This window comes from Copadichromis virginalis, linkage group LG23 (assembly GCF_057382275.1).
Source record: "Copadichromis virginalis isolate Kocher_CV1m ecotype Utaka linkage group LG23, C_Virginalis_male_GT1.1, whole genome shotgun sequence".
Classification (NCBI taxonomy): Eukaryota; Metazoa; Chordata; class Actinopteri; order Cichliformes; family Cichlidae; genus Copadichromis; species Copadichromis virginalis.
In genome coordinates, this window is record NC_140639.1 from 40,100,767 (window position 1) to 40,122,761 (window position 21,995).

Genomic DNA, 21,995 nt, shown 5'->3' on the forward strand with positions numbered 1-21,995 from the left:
ATGTGGACATCATATTTTGGGATGTCTAGATGAAAACACTTAATTTTTCTCTACAAGGGCCTGATATCCACTTACGAGGACATTATACTGCCACTGTTCTATCAAAATTTAAAACCAATGTCCTCATATGTGGATCTCATTTGTCTCAGAAACAAAAATTAAGTAAAAAAAAAAAAAAAATCTGGTAATTCTTTGGTTTTACATTCCTCAGGTCCCAATCAAGGATAGCAAAGAAAAATTTAAAATGCATGCCATGAAAGAGTTCGGGTGTTAGGAGGTTAAATTAGCCTAAACATAGATTCTTAGCTAGCCACCACATCATTATGAGCCCAAATACTATTGGATACACAACTGGTGATTTAGCACGTTAATCTCTCTTTTTTTTCTTCTTTTTTTTTAACCTCAGATCTGTGAATATTTAAGGACCTTTCTATTCTGTCATAACACCCAGCAGTTCTTTCTTGTCTTCTGCGATGGAAATGAATCTGAGACATCTACATCAAGAAAAAATGAATTTAATCTGTATGATTATTGCTGTACTGTAAAGAGGGCATCCTGAGCTTTATACTGATACCACATTTTTGGGGGTTTGACAAACAACATGGACTTTCTTCTCAAGAAGATAAGCATTGCAAATTCTTCGTTTTATGGCAAATTAAAGGCACAGTCTGTAAAATGTCACCACTACATGTCAGTAGATTGCACATCGCAGTGAACTGAATTATCTTTTCTTACAGCTCTACATTTAAGCAGCTACACTGGCTGCTGAAAACACACACCCGTAAATGTAGAATGCATAATCAGCCAAAAGTTTGGTTTCTTAACCCTTAGATGCACACGTGGGATCAAAAATGACCCCACGGGTTGTTTTTCTTCAAAATCTTTAAAATGCAAAGTTGTAATATATTCATATTCCAGGTATTCCTCATAAAACATGTTTGTAACATGAGGCCATTTGCATTTTTATTTATTTTGTCATTAATTTAAAAAGGGTGAGAAGTTCGGCCATCCGGGAGGGGCTCAGAGTAGAGCTGCTGCTGCTCCACATCGAAATGAGCCAGCTGAGGTGGTTCGGGGATCTGACAAGGATGCCTCCTGGGCGCCTCCTAGGTGAGGTGTTCCGGGCATGTCCCACCGGAAGGAGGCCCCGGGGCAGACCCAGGACATGCTGGAGAGATTATATCTCTCGGCTGGCCTGGGAATGCCTTGGTATTCCCCTGGATAAGCTGGAGGAGGTGGCTGGGTAGAGGGAGGTCTGGGCCTCTCTGGGCTGCTGCCCCCGCGACCCGGCGTCGGATAAAGCGGATGAAGATGGATGGATGGATAATTTTAAAAAAATGCAGTTTTTGTATCATTACCCCACTCTTCCATAAGTGGGGTCAAAAATGACCCCAAGCAGTTCCTGTGGAATCTTCTATGAAACTTTCATTCTTGGCAACTCTGACTGACCCATTTACACTTCTGATGGATCAAGAATTAATTTTTACACAGTAACATACATGATTTATAGTCAGGGCTGCACATAAGTGGTCCGCAGGTGTGAATTCGCTGTCAAAATAAAAGTATTCCTGGAAATACAGAGAATACGCGCTTCTTTTGTGGTGGAGGAACACCAAAGTAATTGCTTACAGAGCTTGCTTCTTTGACATCTTTAAGAGTTCTGAACAAATGTCTGTCCTCCTCCAGCACATCTAATGTACACACACGAGCATTCCAACTTCTTATCTGGTATGTCTTTTATTGTGACAGCAAATGTGCACCTGCAGACCATTTATGTGCAGCCCTGTTTATAGTTTCCTGTGCATTTCAAACATTGTCCTTTCTGATGTTTTTTTTTAATATTTAAAGTAACATGGCTGCTATGAGGCCAGCTAGGATCCCTGTGGATCTTGCCCTACAAATGATCCAGGATGGATGGGATGAAGAGCCCATCGGAGGCACTGACTCAGAATCTGACATCTAAGATATAGAGGACCCAGACTATTGTCTCCCCCACTGAACAAGGCCAGTCAGACACAGAGGAGTCCTCTGATGAGTCCTCTGAAGAGGAAATGGATATTGAGTCTAACAGAATGAGCCCCTCTTACTGCTCTAGCCACAATATTCTGAATTAGTCAGCCAGGGCTTGCACCTGGGTTTAGTACTGTCTCCCCTAATAGATGCATGGAAGATGTTCATGTCTGATAATATAATAGAAGAGGTTCTTACATGCACAAACATGAAGACACAAAGAGAAGCCACATACAGGGGAAAAGAGTGGAAAAATGTAATCAAACATAAACTCCAAGCCTTCATTTGATTGACCATTCTTGCAGGAAGTGAGAAGAACTGGGATGTACCAGTCGGTGTGTTCTTTGGGAGTCCTCTGCATAACCCATTGTACAAGGCCACTATGTCAATTCAAAGATTTAAAGATATTCGCCATTTCTTGCACTTTGATGACAAGAGGACCAGAGCCTACCGACTGAAAACAAACAGCATGGCAGCTTTCCGCTACATATGGGGCCTGTTCCTGGTCAACTGCAGGCAGAAATTCATCCTCAGTGATTGTGTTACAGTGGATGAACAACTTGTGCCTTTCAGAGGGAAGACCCAGCTTCTGCAGTACTGGCAGAGCAAGCATACAAAAGTGATACAAGTGATACAAAAACTGCAATTTCTTAAAATTAATGAAAAAATAAATAAAAATGCAAAGGGCCTCATGTCACAAACATGTTTTATGAGCAATACCTCAAATATGAAAATATAACAACTCTTTGTTTTAAAGATTTTGAAGAATAACAACCGAGTTTATAGCAAAATGCATTGTTTCTATTTGGGGTCATTTTTGACCCCACTCGTGGAAGAGTGTAGGTATTGGTAGGTTGTGCATCCAAGGGTTAAACTATTTACTCTGTTGATTTATATAATGAATATTTTCTAGAAGTATAATAAGCTGTAACTCTCTTTTATCAATTCAAAATTTCAGCACTACTGAAATTGGGTTAAAAGAGTTTTTAACATTAAACATGAAAACTCAATGCCCACAAAAACCACTGCATTAAAACAGTAATTAGGCAACCGTATTTTTAAAAATGTCAAAGCACACAAACCAGACCAAGGTCCGCAACTCTGAAGGTGCCTTTAAACGATTCTTCAGCATATCTGTGTACGTTGTATGACTCATATCCTAGAATCTAGATATATAAATCAAAAGAGTAATGAGTATAACTAATAAAATATTACTAAAAGTAAATTAAACTGTACCTCCTCTTTATCAGTTTAACCCCAATGAAATCGGGTTAAAATTGTTTTTAATGTGAAACATGAGAACAAGACAATGCTGCCCACAACCACCAAAACTGGTGATTGCATTAAATAGTAATTAGACAACCTGGTTTTTAAAAATGTCAAAGAACACAAACCAGAGGGAGTTGCTCATCTGTAAAGGCAACGTTAAAGCTGAAAACTTTCTTCAGCACGTCTATATTCATGGCTGTGGCTGTAGAGCAGGTCGCCTACTAATCATAAAGTTGGTGGTTTGATCCCTGTCTGCTCTAGTTTACATGCCAAATGTCCTTGGGGAAGATGCATCAGAGAGCCAACTTGCTTTCTGATGCATCCATCGGTGTGTGGATGTTAGATAGGAAGCACTTCCATGGGAAAAGCATATAAAAAAGTGCACTGAATGCTAAGTCAGGGTGGAAAAGCACTGTATAACAACCAGTCCATTTACCATATCGATATGGTAATATATTGTCATATCGATGGCATGATGACCAGAACACCATCAATAAAACTATATTGTAGTGTTCAAATGTGTTTCCTTCATCTGGATTTGTTTTTACCGGATTTCCACATTAAAGTCCCGTGCTTAGCAAGTGAAAATAAAATAAAATAAACAATAAAAGGTGAATCAAATAGACCATTACGGCAAGGCTGGGATGGTCCATTTGGTAAAGTAAATCCGTTTGGCATCTTTGATGGCAAAAGAGCCAAACGGGACAGGCAAAAAAAACCCAAACAAACAAACAAAAAAAGATTTCCACATCACATTACATGTTTCGGTTTTCAAGCAAGACCCAATGTCCGCAACAAGGGGCTAAAGATAAAAAAGAAATAAATAACAGTTTTGACAAGAAGTTTTGTTGTAACGTTTCTTTGAACCACAACACATGCTACAAACTTCGAACTTTATTAGATGTTGGAAATATTTTTTATGGATATCTGGATGTGAAACTTTATTTTAACGTCTTTTAGAATAGCCACACTGATCATTTTATTAGATCTAGAAGAACTTGGACTTTCAGTAGTACCTCAGTGTTTGATTTTGGGATCCAAAAGACCATTCATACTGAAAAATGGCTAATGACATCAGACTTAACAAGGAAACTTTCCAAACTTATCCCAAAACTGTCTGAAATTCATTTCTGAAAATGCCTCCTATACACTCCTCTGGAACTATGTGGATCACATGTTATTTGCTTTTCCAAAAAGCCCCAACAGTAGTGGATACTTGAGCACACCCATCCCTTTTTACCTTAAATATCTGGGAATATTCAGGGAGATTTGTCATAGGGCAGCACAGTGACACAGGGTTAAGACTATTGACTCACAGCAAGACTGTCTATTGTACATTTATTCAAATTGTTATGCATTTAAAATTGTTGTAATGTGTTGCTGTAATGTACATAACAAAGTCATAAAATGAAATCAACTACACTCAAAGACTATCCCATGCCAAATGTCTGTCTCAAAACATAAAAATAACCACATTGGCAGAGGTTAAAAAAAAGGCCAGAAACAAACAAACATACAAAATGCAAGATAAGCTGAGTATAGCTAAAGGAAAGTACAGAGTGGGCCATTTATATGGATACACCATAATAAAATGGGAATGGTTGGTGATATTAAAGTCCTGTTTGTGGCACATTAGTATATGTGAGGGGGCAAACTCCTCAAGATGGGTGGCGACCATGGTGGCCATTTAGAAGTCGGCCATCTTGGATACAACTTTTGTTGTTTTCAATAGGAAGAGGGCCATGTGACACATCAAACTTATTGGTAATGTCACAAGAAAAACAATGGTGTGCTTGGTTTCAACGTAACTTTATTCTTTCATGAGTTATTTACACGTTTCTGATCACTTATAAAATGTGTTCAATGTGCTGCCCATTGTGTTGGATTGTCAATGCAACCTTCTTCTCCCACTCTTCACACACTGATAGCAACACCGCAGGAGAAATGCCCACACAGGCATCCAGCATCCGTAGTTTCAGGTGCTGCACATCTCGTATCTTCACACCATAGACAATTGCCTTCAGATGACCCCAAAGATAAAAGTCTAAGGGGGTCAGATCGGGAGACCTTGGCAACTGGCCCACGACGACCAATCCACTTTCCAGGAAACTGTTCATCTAGGAATGCTCAGACCTGGCACCCATAATGTGGCGGTGCACCATCTTGCTGGAAAAAGTCAGGGAACGTGCCAGCTTCAGTGCATAAAGAGGGAAACACATCATCATGTAGCGATTTCAAATATCCAGTGGCCTTGAGGTTTCCATTGATGAAGAATGGACCCACTATCGTTGTACCCCACATACCACACCAAACCATCACTTTTGTTGTTCCAACAGTCTTGGAGGGATCCATCCAATGTGGGTTAGTGTCAGACCAATAGCGGTGGTTTTGTTTGTTAACTTCACCATTCACATAAAAGTGAAGCCTCATCACTGAACAAAATCTTCTGCGTGAACTGAGGGTCCTGTTCCAATTTTTGTTTTGCCCATTCTGCAAATTCTGTGCGCCGATCTGGGTCATCCTCGTTGAGATGCTGCAGTAGCTGGAGTTTGTAAGGGTGCCATTTGTGAGTAGCTAATATCCACCGAAGGGATGTTCGACTAATGCCACTCTCCAATGACATGCGGCGAGTGCTACGCTGTGGGCTCTTGCTGAATGAAGCTAGGACAGCCACTGATGTTTCTTCATTAGTGACAGTTTTCTTGCGTCCACATTTTGGCAAATCCAACACTAAACCAGTTTCACAAAACTTAGCAAGCAGTTTGCTAACTGTAGTATGGGAGATGGGTGGTCTCGTAGGGTGTCTTGCATTGAAATCTGCTGCAATGACCCGGTTACTGCATTCACCAGATATCAACACAATTTCGATCTGCTCCTCATGTGTTAATCTCTTCGACATGTCAATGGCTGTGAACAAAGAGAAACTTGTAAATAACTCATGAAAGAATAACGTTACGTTGAAACCAAGCACACCATTGTTTTTCTTGTGACATTACCAATAAGTTTGATGTGTCACATGGCCCTCTTCTTATTGCAAAAACAAAAGTTGTATCCAAGATGGCCGACTTCTAAATAGCCACCATGATCACCACCCATCTTGAGGAGTTTGCCCCCTCACATATACTAATGTGCCACAAACAGGACTTTAATATCACCAACCATTCCCATTTTATTACGGTGTATCCATATAAATGGTCCACCCCTATATACACCAGTTAGCCTAATTTAAAACTATTAGCACTGCTTTCTAAAATGTGCAAAAAGTGGCAAACTTGTTTGTTTATGGATACTGGGGATACTGGACACCACCAACACGTGGAAGTGCTGGAACAATTGCAGACATGAAAACCAAGAGGTCTGCTGTTTGTTCTACCAAAACGTGTTAGGTTTTGGGAAAGATTGTGGTGTAGATGAAAATATACGTTTTAGCAATGCTAAACATGTGTTAGAAAGCTCAGTTTTCTATCTGGAATTTCAATGGCAATGGTAAAGGTGTTGTCTACCAGACATTTTTGTTCCCCTAAGTAACAATGTCAGCCTTGTAGCTGGCTAACAGCTTTTGCAGCTGCCTGAACTGAAATTACTTAAACAAAGTTTGGTTTAATATTTGCATAGCTTTGAAACTCAGTCACATTGCCAGCATTAGCACATATTATGTCACATTACAGCTTGAGAACTGAACTGAATCCTATCTTCTCGTTATACACATTCTTTACATTATTTGTGATAGTGCTTCTTAAATAAACCACATAATGCACCTTATGACAAATGGACCAGACATCTTTCTTCGAGCTATTTCAAGCAATTGAACTTAAATGTGATCATGAAGTAAGTTTTGCTATATTTTTGTTCTTTTCCCCATCAGCATTCCAAAGGTGTACTCTACCCCTCTCTCTAAAGGACTCCATATGTCACGGCTATAAAGCAATGTGTTCCTCTAAACAGAGGAGGCTTTATCTTGTGAAATATTGCACCTGCACTCACTGCAGAGTGGATGCTTTTGGCACAAAGCCTCTCTCTTTGTCTTATATACCTCCTGTCTTGTTGTTGGGAATCTAAAGGAATCTCAGGTATGTCGACAATCTCTACAGTCATTGACAAATCTCTGTCTGCAGGCCGGGGAAACACGCATACATATACACGTTTTCATGTGCACACAATAAAAACCCAAAGTTTGGCCGGGATTGGCTGTCATCATCAGCTTGTCAGCGTGCTGCACCTGTGAATGGTAACATGACCCTGTGGCTTGCAGTGCTCTCATAGCTGCCTGACAGACACAAGAGATCAATTTCCTCCAGCGCAGAGCGTGTTAGAGGAGGAGGAAGTTTCCTTCAGACTTTAAGAATTTAGCAATCAGCTTAGATGTGTTTTTTTTTAAATAAAAAAATACATTAGTGTAAAATGTGATAAACATCCACTGTGCTGTTAGCTAGAGTGCTTAAAATAGGACAGAGGTTGCCTGTATGTTAAGCACTAGCCCATTTCCTTTGCAGCATGTACATGCATGCATTCTGTGGTTAAGATTCGAAAATACTGAGTCAGTCAGACTTGTCTAAAGAAAGAGTATAAAGCCGCAGGACACTTTAAGACAGTGAAATCGGATTGCAGTTCTTATGTAGCATCAGACACGCTGATTTAACACACTGTTTCTATATATGATTAATAGCTCCTGGTTTAGCATCATTCTGGCCTTAATAAATGACTATCTCTACAAATAACTAACCCTAAAATTATCTTCTCTATTAACAATTTATCCAATTGTATTTTCAGTTTTTTTTTTTGGAATCAGTAAAGAGCTTCCATGAAATGTTATTCATTAGAAGTTCTGCTAAACTTACTATGCACAAGTAGCGCTTTGAGCTAAATGCCAATGCTAGGATGCTAACACGTGACACTAATAAAAAGTAGACAAACAATGCATTGGATGCATGACCGTAGAAAACAAGAAACCTCAGATAAGTAGAGATAACATTTCACTGACACAAGAGAGCTTTTAGGCCTACGGCTAAAACTTGTTTTTTTGGACTGGTATGATATATTGTTTCCCCAAAATCTGGCATGCTAGCATTTGACAAAAAAAAATTTCTGTACATAGTGACATAATCGCTCTTTTTTATTACGCCACAAAGATGTAGCATAAAATTAAGTTAGATTAGGTCTGAAAATACCAAAAAACAAGCAATGTAAGCTTTTTAAGGTAGCATTCACAACTCTCCAGTTTAGAAGGTAAAGTACAATTAAGTGCAAACACATGCCCATAAGCCTCCAGTGTATTTCTCACACAATAGCGCATTTTTAGTGCAGTGGGGCCTGTTTTAGTTACAGTCTTTTAACCTCCAAGACATCCTAAGCGCATCATTGAGTTTGAGGCATAAGAAAGGAAAATCTGTTTTTAATGGAGCTGAATGACACACAGGTTGATAATATCTTTTCCTTTCACAGCTTTGTTCCACATGGTTTCACCCTCTGCTTTCCCCAATCTCTCGCTTAAATCAGAAGGATGACAGTGGAGACATATACAGTAATATAACCGTAGAATTACTTTGAACTCTTCACTGTCACGATGGTCCGCTCCAGATAGGAGGAAGGACGTTAGCTCTTACATCTATCTCGTTCACAGCTGAGCAGATTTCAGAGCGATAGCATGCATGTGCCTGTGTCCTGTAGTGTGCACGCACGCACTTATATAAATATATGTTTCCATGACAGTTACATATTTGACTTGCAGATGCCCTCACCTTCCTTCCTTGTGCTGTAATTTGAATAACTAGGGCCTGGTCTCCATGTGAATGCTCAGGTTACATGATGTCACCTGAAAAAGCAGAAGTTTTCTTTCAAATTGTGACCAGAGAAAGCAGAAGCCACAATACAATGATAAGATATTTGCCTGGAACCTACACATGAGAGCCAGGCTTCTACGGTAAACAATGATGTTGCTTCCTGTATGAAGAAAACCAACCCTTGAAGCTTGCATAATAAAACACCTTACTCAACGATTTGTCACACTGGTATAGAGCAATGTTCCAGCGATGGACTGTTTTAGTTCAGTTTTTAATTTGTGTTGTTTCAAATCTGGATTAGATAACTATGTACAGTACTGTACAGAAGTCTTGACCCGACTATCGTTCGTTCTCATTTTCCTAGTAAAATATGAGTTGCTGTAAAATATGAAAAGGCAAAAACTGAGATTTACAGTTCCAACAAACTTCAAAGTCAGTATTTCTTCAATAGTTTGAACATTTCTTTACGTAGTCTTTAGGAATAATTCTCGAGGCTTCTGAAGGACATTCAGAGTACTTCTTAAATAAACCACATAATGCACCTTATGACAAATGGACCAGACATCTTTCTTCAAGCTATTTCAAGCAATTGAACTTAAATGTGATCATGAAGTAAGTTTTGCTATATTTTTGTTCTTTTCCCAATCAGCATTCCAAAGGTGTACTCTACCCCTCTCTCTAAAGGACTCCATATGTCACGGCTATAAAGGAATGTGTTCCTCTAAACAGAGGAGGCTTTATCTTGTGAAACATTCAGAGTACTTCTTGGGATGTCGGCTGCCTTTTGTTTTGTTTTCTGTGTATCTTCCCTCAAGTTAGGTGACTTTAATACTTTAATAGGCTAGTGTTAAGTGGACTAGACTACATATAAATAGAGAAAACCTTTAAAAGATCTTCAGAAAGCCTGGAAAACTACTGATAAAAGTCAAAAATGAACTCACTAACAATGTTAATTATGTTTATTTCTGCGTTCCTGGACTTTGAAGGGGAACGTCACTCGAGTTTTCATTGAGTGACGGCAGTTTTCAAGCATGACAATTGGCTTCATTCATTAATTCTTTCACTCTGCCACGTCTGTTTGTACTTTTACAGCATTACCAAATTCATACTACGACAGCTTTATAAATGATTTTAGTTCAAAACAATTTGGTTTTTAGTTTTAACCATACGGGCTACATGGAACAAACAGAGTTCAAAAACTGTGGCAGTTTCCACAGATTCGCTTGTTCTGAATTAGCAGCTGTGATGCAGCAGCTCTCGTTACTGAAGATATTTCATCATATCAGTCCATCATTAAAGATATACAGAGGAAACAACTTTTTTTAAACAGCATTTTAAGAGACTTGACGCAATTTATTTTCCTCTCGAGTTTTTCTTCAGTTCTTGGAGAAAGTTGCTATCAGAGTGGTAACAACTTGGTGTCCAACTGATGCAGCTGACCTACTTATTTCCTTCTCTGTGTGCAAACAGTGTTTGGCTAAAGCTGTATGAGCACTAAATGTCTGCTATTCTCCTCACAGAATGTAAACTGTTACTGTATAATTCTAAGTCTGTTAGCGGTTACACGCATGCACCCACAAGCCCACGCACCTTCCCAAAACACACACATAATTGCCACCATTGCGCACATCCACACACTAAATGTGATGTGGTATAGTGAGCTGTCAGACCGCACTAATTCCTCTTTTTATGTGTGTCTGTCCTACTGTGTAGCAGAGGGATCAGGATTGCCTTTCAGGATAACAACTGAAGCTCTAAGCTCTTTGTGTGTGTGTGTGTGTGTGTGCGTGTGTGTATCTAGGTGAACAACAATTGGCCGCTAAGCTGCAAAGAACCTTGCAGCCATGGTGTCGCCAACAAATATCCACTGGCTGTCAGCAACGGACCAACTCTGAGTGTGTGTGTGTGTATAGCCAACTTCCTGTGGTGGATTGAAGTTAAGTGCCGCTATTAGACTTAGGCCTCCAGTTGGGGCTTCATTATCTGGGTGAAAGACTTGATTATGCTGACAGATACACACACGTGTGCAAGAATACACATGCATACATGAACTCTAGCACACACGCACGCCTGCAGGTCCGGCTTTTACCATTTCCAACATATGCAAAGACTTGTCTGCAGCTTTTTCTGCACAAAGACACACACGCACACTCACACGCCCTTCATCTCCTTCACACCCACTAAACTGTTATGACAGATGCATTCTCCAGTGTCTCCTTTGCTCTCTCTATTTGCCTTCCTGGCTTCTATAATCTCTCTCCTTAAGGCATAACAGTAGTTCAGCTGTCACCGGGATGGAAACGAGTTACATAAGATTTCGTTTTTTTAACCACAGGCACGCCCCGTAATTCACCTTGTAAAGCTTCGCATGTATCCTAGTTAGTGAATATGAGAATGCAACACCAAACAAACAAAAAAACAGGCCAAAGTTCTTGTACAATAGGAGATCATTTTGGAAATATTCACACCAGTGATGAGTAACATAGGAGAGAGCGATGATGCGGCCTCCGAAGGCATCACATAATCCCTATTCATACCAAAAATGCCACTAGTTACTTCCTGTACCTCGAACTGCACAAAGTGACGTATGACAGTAGCAAGAGGACAAACTCAGTGGAAAGTAAAACCACAGTCAGGTGGGGGGATGCGCTTCAGCTCTGAGCTCTAGATGTGCCTCTGCCGCCCACATCGGAAAACAATTAAGAAAAGTTCAGCTTCTGAGAAAACATTTTCACTGGTAGAGAAAAGAAAGGTGTGGTGATTTTTTTCTTCTTTTACACCTACATTCTGTGGGGTTGAAGCCTCACAGCCTCTCTTTAACACCGCCAGTTGAATTTATTCAACTGATTTTCCTCCCAAAGTAAAGTGAGCACATTATAGGTGTATATACGTCGTATTACAACAGATAACATTTTATTTTAAATCTAAAATGGATGGTTTTGGATTTAAAAGCATTGTGTTGTGTGCGCTAAACCACAATAACAGTTGCCTCAAGGCCCTTTATATTATGAGGTAAAGACCCTACAATAACACAAAGAGAACAGAGAGAACTCCAACAATCATGCCCCCCTCTGAGCAAGTGCTTTGGTAACAGTGGGAAGGAAAAACTCCTTTTAAACAGGAAGAAATATATCCAAGGGATTTTAAAAGAAATTCACTGTACTTTTCTGCTGGGACAAAGAATATGTAAATACATTGTCCAGTCCAACAGATCCACATAATCCCATGTTTAAAAAAACAGAGATTTCAAGTGATGGAAAAATGTGAAATCTACAGAGTCCCTGAAGTCTCTTCATGTGCATTTGTAAAAACTGTCAAGTTTTAAGTTTGATCAATTTTAATTAAAACTTAAGCACACATTACATTTTCTGTCAAGCCTCAACTTCTGTGGTTCTTTATGTTATTCTAAGGATAGTACTTTGTACCTTAACACAAGGTAAGAGCTAAAACTTGTTGGAAACACAAGGGTAATTTACACTTACTGGACAATTTGTTAGGTACAGGTCTTCAGCTGCTTGCTAACACGAGTATCTAATCAGCAGTTCAATGCATTTATTTCATTGACAAAGATGAAGCCTGCCCTGTATCGAATGTTCATGTTGGTGGAGATGTAATGGTAGGGGATACTTTCCTGGCAAACTTTGGGCCTCCTTAGTACCAGCTCAGCACTCAAGAATTGTTGCTTCCAGCAAAAAAAACACATCACGAAGATTCCATTTAAATATCTATGTACATATATATATTTAAACATGTAGAGACCTGGTGAATTGAAACTGAAAATACAACTTATCACTAGGATTAACAACCCCTCTTTTTAACAGCTTTCCCCCTCTCATTGAACCAAACCAAATGCTCTCCCCTGACCCCCAACATAAAGTTATAGTCAAATCCAATACAAGCAAGCTGTACTTGATAGTGTCTAGCGAATGCACGTGTGTCATTAACATTAAACTTTTCTCAGAACCGATCCCGTTAAAACTGTAGTGGAAGTGGAGAGCAGGAAACCTCAGTTTTCATTAGTGATAGCATTTATGCAAGCTACAACATTTTCTTTAAACTGTGAAAATGTAATTTCCTGGAGTGCAACTAACCGTGTTAGATTTCAGAGAAACAATATCTTGTCCTGTATCTTTTTTTAAAATTAGTGCAGATAGTGTGCTACATAAAAGTGTATCAATACAAAAATCCAAATGGAGACATACTAATCACCAGGGTGAAAAATTCACAGGCTTTTGACAGCCAAATTACACTTACATTACTCTTACATAAGCCCTGTAAAGCCTTAAGCATGACATAATTGCCAAAAAATGTTGTTTTTTTGAATGTCGAGTGCTTTTTTCAACCTTCTGACAAATTCAAAAAAGAGAAATTAAATATCACTTTGTATATATGAGTTTTAACTAGTGTTATATTTGCCATCTGGCATCTGTGTGCCAATCGACAAATTGCACAATACATAAAAATGTGTTGTGTAATTTGTTTAGGTTTTCAGGGGTGGGCAGAATAGTATAGCAAAGTGCAAGTAATCATTATTTACATATGGCCCTGCAACAATTCCGGGGCCAGGGCCATATGTCTTTGTGATCTTAATATGTTTGACAGTTTTCACAGGGTGGTGCCCGTCTCCCTCAATTTCCTCTTCTGCTCGTTCTCGTTCCCTCACAGTGGTGTTTGATTGCTTATGCCTGGCCGACCTTCAGACAGACAGACAATGCATCCATGAAGAATAGCCTCGCTTCCTTCCTGTCTTCCTGTGCTGCGTTCTGCCTTGGTGAGCAGGGTGAATAGGCTGCTCTGCCCCACAGCCGCCATGAACCGCAGGGGCCACTGCGGCTAAAACCAACAAAGAGAGCCGTTCTGGGACCTTTTTTTTCCCCTCTCTCTTCCTCCGACCCCCCCTCAGTCCTCTCCGCTGCCAAATCACTGCGACAAGCTTTCCCTTTCTCCTGCATTTATTCTTTTGTGCACCAACTTTTACTCTTTTTGTTTTTCGTCCTCCTGGTCACATACATCAGTGGCTTACCTTCCCTCTCAAGTAATGTGAAACCCTTAAAAACCCAAAGAAATGACTGAGTGAGACAAATGAGATACATCTTCTGAAGATGCCTTTAATCTAAACGTGACTTCTGCTAATGCAGAGCAAACATGCAATAAAAGGGATTTTAAAAAAAAGTATGTATTAAAAAGAAAGACCTGGTGAATTTGAGCTGAAAATAATACTTCTCAGTAGCATTAACAAACATACTCTTCTTTTTAACTGACCCCCCCTCCCTTATTGAACCCAACCAACTGCTCTCCCCCTACCCCCAACAAGAAAGCCATCTCCCTATGGGAATACAAAGTAGGAGCAGGTAGCAGAGAAGAGCGCTGGGGAGCCAAAATAACCCCCCCTCCCTTCAACTATTGAAAACAGGATGAATGCATGCCGGGCTGAATACAGGGGTAAACTGTTAGGTCTTTGTCATTCAAAGTGATGGTTTTAACCCTTTGCAGTCCCCTCTTCCTAACAACCCACTCCTTCTGCCTCACCCACCCTTCCCTCCTTCATTCACAGCTGAGATAATGGAGGGGTAGAGGCCTGTGGCTGCAAAGATGAAGCCTAAACACGAGATCAACTCTCTTTTCTGTCTCTAATAGGATTCTACCCGTTATGTTTCCATCTCCTCTGCCACCGCTGTAAAATAGGTGAAAGTTGATAATTATGTAAAACACCCCCTTTCCCCAATCAGTCAAAGGCTTTGGATGAATAACAAACAAGTGAGTGCAGGTTGGGCCTCGGCATGTCAATCACTTCCCTGAATGCATACCGCACTGCAAACACGTCCGTATGCTGTCAACAAGTGTCAGGGGCTTTATGTTTCAGGCTTATGTTTCCCCTGCAGGGACACTCAAAACCAAGGAATTCCTGAACAAACCTTTGATTAAAGGAAAAATAAAATAAAATAGGGGACTGAGTATCTGCAGGCTCCTGTGGATCTTGCATGAAACAAACCTGAAGCCCGGCCAGAACGTAATAGCAGGCTTACATGAACGCATATTTGCAAAAACACAGGTGGAGCGTTCGACTTTAGAAGATGAAAAAGAGGCGACGATCGCATTCCTGCACACACGGGCTTTACCGGAGGCTTTGTCTAATGAGGTGAACGTTAATGTGTTCCCATTTCCGGTTTTGATCTCGCTAAACAATTTAAGCGATTGCGTTGTGGGGAAAATTCCAAAGCACCGGTTAATGACCGCCCTGCTTCGGATTTCGTGCCGAGGCTCAGTTAAAAATGTTGAGAATGTGCACCATAAATTATATGAAGGAAAGTGTAAATCTAGATGAAACGGAGCTGCTCTTATGCCACAGTAAAGAGAAGCATATTCAGACAGTGAGAAACACACCAACAAACAGGAACAATACACACAAAAACAGGAACAACTACCGTCAGACTTCAGGGTTGTTTAATGTCAAACGTTAATATATTTGTCTCCTAATCCATAGTGAAATATTCATCCAGCTTTGACACTCGTACAGGGTCATCTCTGATCTTGCAGTGACTACAGAGTGACCCCTTCTCCCACAAAGAGGCGAAACATTGATGCCTTCTCAAAATAAATATTTTATCATTATAAAATAATAAACCTTCAAATAAATATATAGTTTTAACTTTATATTTAAAGTTATATGAAAATAGAATTTTCATATAAGGTCACTGTACAATTTACAAGTAGAAGGGATAAGATCTTTCTTTTGTAAATTACATAAACGTGATTAAGAAACATTCCAGTGAATGTAAAACAAAATTTCAAGCAAACAAAAGGTCAATTATCTGATTCATATACACCCATTAGCCAAAAACATTAAAACCACCAGTCTCCCTTTTCTTAAAAAACACTGTGATTAATGTTGTGTCTGGCAGTGGGGACACTGTCATAGGTTGTGGGTTGGTGACTTTGTTTCTGATCAGTTTGGGATATTTTAACGTGTTCTTTCAAATCGTTCCTGAGCAGTTTATGAAGTGTGATGGGAACACTGTCCCCTGTCCCGGGTGGGGCTTTGCGTAAACAACGTTTAAATGGGCGGTACGTTTCCCGGGCAAACCTTATACTGCAATGACATCATTGCTTCGCTTGTCAGTGGTTTTAATGTTGTGGCTGATTAGTTTAGGTATGGATTCATCAAGGTGCCTCTGGCATGGCAGAAAACTTTTCCCAGTTGAAGTATTATGTACAAAAATAAAACATCTGTTCAACTCGTTTTCTGACGTACGCACACCATTTGCAATTAAAACTTTACAGTCAGTAACAGGAATCTGTTCTTAGCATACAAGTTGTATTAAATGTTAAAACAACAAAAAGAGAGAAGACACTATCTGCTGGCCTCTCATAACAATAAAACAACGAGGGCACTTGAGTGAACAAATTTTTCAGGACATTAAGAAAAAAGGAGGAAAAAAAGACAGTAGTTGAATATGTCTTCATACCTTTAAATGTCGAGCGCTTCTTTTGGTTTACCTTTCAAGTGAAACTCCTAATGCTAGGGTGAGTGAATGCACCTCCCATGCCTTTAGTACAGAGATTTTTCTGAGCCCACTTTAAAAAGGCAGCATATTAAGGCCATTTTTCAGCAGATATTGTAATAACCTAGATGAAAAATACAAAACCTTAAGCACAACAGCATTATTAGATCTCTATTAAAACCTTTCATCTACACAACTACATGCCTATCGAGTTGAGTGAGCGTAGAGCCATTCCATCCATCTCCATTTCAACACACACACTACGTCTACGTTGGTTTCCGGACATCCTCATAGTGGACTGAATTTGAGTTCTTGCACCGACAGCCGGGTCGTTTGGCTCTGTCATAGCAGCACTGACACACTGCCACGCATCCTTTAACCGGGAGGTAGCACAGGATACAGGGCAAGAACAAGGAGAGGAGCGACACGGTGACCCAGCGGACGCAGCAGTGGGACTGCGTGCACGAGAATGGCTTGTCCGTGCACGTGTCCTCGTCGTCGCTGGAGCAGTGGTAGAAAAGGCCTTTTATGCAGCAGACGCATGTCCCGTACTCCACTGCACTATCTGCTGAGCACACGCACCGCCGGCCGCACATCCAACAGGAAGGGAGCACCCGTGGGCGACGGCAATCTGAACACTGACATCGGCCGCAGTCCTCACACCTAACCGAGTGTTTACCTTGATTTCTATTGACACTGCTGCTCGTCATCACCACTACTGGCCTGGACTCCTCATTCAGGGGTTTCAGCTCCTCTGAGTTCAGTTCGGAACGCTTGGGCTGTGTTCTGATTATCTGTTCGCCGTTCTCTGGGCTGCCGATAAGCCTCTGGTCTGAAGAAACGCTTCCCACGCTGGTCCTGATGCTGCTATGGGAGTCGTCTACACTGGAAGACTGCATAGCACCCGGCGTGGAAGAGTTTCCGTGCAGGTTGCGGAGATTATAAGGCCTCTCTTTTTGAGTCTCCTGCTGTCCACTGCCTCCTAAGCCCTGTGATGTATCCTGAGTACCTGAAGACTTTTGGGCAACAGTAGGCCCTTCTGTGTACTCATTGCTACTCCCAGTTATCCTAATCTGATCCAGAGATAGCACTGGTTCAGTATGGGGCAGCTGTCCTTTGTTCAACCCGGGATTTGAAGGACCGTCATCAGTCTGCCGAGTCCGTGGTTCAGAGCTCCCTTCGTCATTCAGTGTACCCGCTGGCCAGTTCAATGATGACCCCCGCTGCCCTCCTCCCCCGTCGCTGTCGTTCTGACTTCTGGAAAACATCTCGTGACTGAAGGGCCACTGTGGCTGGCAGGGGACACATCTGAAGTCCTGTCAAAGAAACACACAGTTTATATCCGTATGGAGTGGCACGTCATGCAAATTATGCCATGCAAATCCTAACCGATGTCAGTACGAGCACCACTATGGAAATTAGGTCTAACAAACACATCAGTGTGGCAGAAAAGATCTGTTAGATCGCACAGTCGATGTAATGTTTTAAGTCACTAGCTGCTGTCTGCTGGGGCCTGCAGAATCAATTTTATGAAGGCTTCCTTTGAATCACAAGCGAGTCTTTGTCTGCTCTCAAAAGGCAGGATAACCAAAGGTTGTTTGCTCAAAGCTGAATCTAAATCCACTCCCAGACCTTACGTTTATGCCTCTGATATTTGAATTTAGGTGCTTTCCGGCTGCTATTTTGTGAAAACTTCCTGTTTTCTCGCATGTATGACAATAACTCACCATATCTGAAGAGAGAAAATTTGCTTAAAACAACAAAAGAACAACACTATCCTGAAGGTCTGACTTACAAGGACTCACAATTTGTTATTTTGCGACACACTCATCTAAAATGAGTCTTTAAAACAAGTTGTCAAACAGGCATTTGGATGCGTGTGAAAAACGCCCAGACTGCAATGGGGACTGAGACACACGAGGTGAAGTTAATACCAGCTATGCAATGCTGGTAATGAATTGATGCTGTGAGGTCATGCTGCTGAACATGAAGAATCTTGCCCTTGGTACAAGTCCTACCACAGACCCTTGCTGCAGCGCTCACGCTTCCTGTCATCGATCTGGCATGTAACAAGGCTTAAAATGGCTGAAACTTCAGTTTCTCAAATGATGACTCTTTTGGTTGGCCATTTTAGTTTGCGTACTATATGCATGGGAAAAATTCACTATATTGTGGTATCTATTTAAAAACACAACCCCCACCCACCAAAAAACCCCAATAAAAACAAAGCTCGCAGACAAATTCAACGACAGCTTTGTTAACTTCGTTAAACTCAATGTACCAATGCAGGCGGCAAGAAGGTCTAAACACTCCTATAGAAAATTACACAATTATTCATGAGATTATAAAATTGTACATTTTATAATGTATCAGTTATCATTAATACACTGCTTTTGGGACACCCCTTATAAGCTTTATAATTAGTAACGCACCTACTAATTATAGTAGGTGCGTAATTACCTTTTAAATGCAATCTTTTTCCAGGTAAATCGTGATCTTAAAAAATATATTTATACTAAAATATAAATTTCCCTCCCATCCTCTTCTATTGGACATGAAGAAACATTTCAGGTCATCATTCATCACAGCAGCTTTGTTGCTTATGTCAGTCAAAAGGCTGATAAAATTAGGCCTATTATAAGTGCATCACTAATCTGTCAGATTGAGCTTCGGGGCATGGCGATGTGCAATTTCTACCTTTAAACTTTATTTTAGAAGGCAAAACGTTAAAATAACCAGATTATAGCAGCATCAATACATCAATTAATGCTATGACGGTTGTTTACCTTATACTCAGAAAAGCCAATCGGTTGCTTGGTAGTCAACTGTCAGATCTGAAATTGTCGTTCTATCATAAGATGTTAGAAGACATCACCACTGGCTGAGGAAAAGTAAAAAATATTTTTCACTTTATTAACCTTCCAATAACCAACACGATCAGCCAACAGTCAAAATATCGTCTGACACAGCAAAAACATCAGAGGTAAATTACGTGTCAAATGACATGTTTCACATTTTCTACGCCCGTCTCTCACAGGGTCAACATTTCCATCGTTAGAGGTTGCATACTCTGATGATCAAAGTTCATTTCTTTTTAAACACTGAAGACTGATGTGGGTCAAACTGATAACTCAAACGAGGAGTTGAAGCGCATGAAAGAATGCATGTAAGAGGAGAGGAAACCAACTTCATTTCTATTAAACAAAAAAAACAAACAAAAACAAAGCAAAGAGCACCAGTGTCTAATAAGAGTTTAAGATGAAGCAAACCAATACAACAGCTTCGACTTCCCAACTACTGGATACTCACCCCAGATCAGCCATAGTTTCCCTTTGAATGTATTAACAAAAGTGCTCTGTACACAGGCTCATTTAAACCACTGCCTCACACCAAAGTGATAGGGTGGTGAAAACGAAAAAAAAAAAAGGTCTTGATTCTTGTGCTCGTGCTAATTACCTTTTAAATGCAATCTTTTTCGAGAAGTGGAGGGACCAAGGCCACCCCTCTTTTCAGTTACAATACAGGAACGGCTTTTGTTTGTTCCTGTGGCAAGTGGCCTGCAGCAACCTTCCCCATTCGAGCACATTTTTACATTGTTAGACAGCTGAAAAGATGATGAGTGACAAGATTTGAAGAAGAAGTTTGGAGCAAAGAAAGAGGCCATGTTAAGTGGGAGTACACTCAGAGGCTTTGTGTATGGTGGGACATCTTTGGGAATATCTTGGGTTCTTTTGGTTTTATAAGCCTGGTTAAAACAGACGCCTCCACACAGGAGTCTGTGACAGTGGGAGGGAAGCTGGAGCTCTGTGACAGGATCGAGCTTCCTAAAACTAAACAGAGCATCAGCCAAAAAGAAAAAAAAAAAGACATTAAAAGAATTGAATGCTGAGTAAAACCAGAAAGCCCAATAACTCGCGCGGGTTCTGATACGCAACCGATAAGCGCCTTGCCACTGTGTGCATGAGATTTATAATGCAAACATGCAAGCGTGCGGCACGGAAAACACGTTTAAAAGAAAGAAAAGCTAAGCGGACAGCTCGCAGCAGCGGACGGAAACAGTGCAAACTGTGGGTGCACGTATGAGCAAACACGTGCCAACTTGGACACTGCTACTTCCTAATAACCAGACACCAGCGGTCAGGTGAACAATTAAGCTAAATGAGTCATTAGTCAAAGGGAAGGCGGTGGCTAATTTTAGAAGTTAAGAGGGAAAGAGGGACCTTATAAACTTAAGAGGGGAAGGGTGACTAAGATAATGAGCTCAAAACTAAGCCAGCAGCTATGTTAAAATCATAACAGTGCACGTATGAGCCAAGTGCAACCCTAAAGGACGGGAGTGACAAAACCACAGCTAAGAAAACTGTGAGGGGGAACAAAGTTTGTTAGTCCAAAGCTTCAACCAAGAGCATGCGTATTGTTAAAAAAAAGAATAAAAACTACACAGGTCACACTTACCGTGCTCGCGACACTTTTAGACCCCCGTTTAGGTGAAACAAATCCAAGTTGAGGGGGCGAGTATTCCCTGCGGCAACACTTCAGTCGGGAAAACCGTCGGTAAAATCCATTGACAAAGCTTCCAGCCGGAGCGCTCCTTCGGGAGAAGCGGCGCTAAGATGTAAATCCCATGTTTTTGCGCAACAGCACGAGGCGTTAAAGCACGCGATAACTTCAAACAGCCGCCGCACGATAAAGTTTATTAGCAAACTTAAAAAAGGAAAGAAGAAAAAGACTGGAACTAGAGAAGAGAAGCAGGCGACAAACCTCCCATTTACAGGTAGTTTTCACTCCGTGTGTTTTATCCGCGACGTTCAGAACGTCTTGCAAGTACTTTTTTTTTTTCCTCGCGTGTGAGTGTGATTTTTTTTTCTCTCTCTCTTTCCGGAGAGGTCGGGATTTGCGCTGTATGTGGCGTCAACCTGAAGGGGGGGGGGCGGCAGAGCACTTGTTGTGACAGCGGATATATCGCATCCGGTGCTCAACCATTGAATGCCAGAGAGTAGCCATTCACACCCAGTCTGATCAAGCCGATTAACCTCTTTGGAAATATGTGTGCTTGGGCCCGTAAAGTCTTCAGTTTCTTATAGCTGACACATTTTTTTTAATAAAAGAAGCACGTTACAGAGCAGTCCCCTGAAAATAATGTGTCATATGCTTACCATGTGAGGGTGTTTATAGGTTGCAAATAAACAGAATGTCAGTCCATTCGATTTGTTTTTAGCTAACTTTACAGGGTACATGGGTAGCACAGTATTAGTATTTTCTACTTAATGCAGTTTGTGTACTTTGTGAAAGTGAAAAAATGTAACGGTTACATTACATTGCATTATGAGAGAAGCTGGGTAATTGAGCACATCTTGTGAAGTACAGTATAACTGCTAGGTAGTGGTTTTGTACATTTGTGTAACATTATGTTGATGAATATTGAATTAACCTA

The 21,995-nt window shown here is 40.7% G+C and overlaps 1 protein-coding gene across 4 annotated transcripts; it reads right to left on the minus strand.

Moving 5' to 3' along the window:
- Positions 1 to 15,486: 15,486 nt before the first annotated feature.
- On the minus strand, positions 15,487 to 21,444 carry spry2 (sprouty RTK signaling antagonist 2). 4 transcript variants are annotated; one of them, XM_085449178.1, is made up of 3 exons: positions 21,017 to 21,444; positions 19,348 to 19,442; positions 15,487 to 17,877 (listed from the first exon to the last, which is right to left on the minus strand). In XM_085449178.1, exon 3 carries the CDS (start codon positions 17,827 to 17,829, stop codon positions 16,828 to 16,830), a length of 1,002 nt encoding a protein of 333 aa, XP_085305304.1. In that variant the 5' UTR covers positions 17,830 to 17,877; positions 19,348 to 19,442; positions 21,017 to 21,444; the 3' UTR covers positions 15,487 to 16,827. The 4 variants fall into 4 exon arrangements, with proteins under 4 accessions (XP_085305304.1, XP_085305306.1, XP_085305303.1 ...); XM_085449180.1 differs by lacking the exon at positions 21,017 to 21,444 and adding an exon at positions 19,871 to 19,947; XM_085449177.1 differs by lacking the exon at positions 19,348 to 19,442.
- Positions 21,445 to 21,995: the final 551 nt, after the last annotated feature.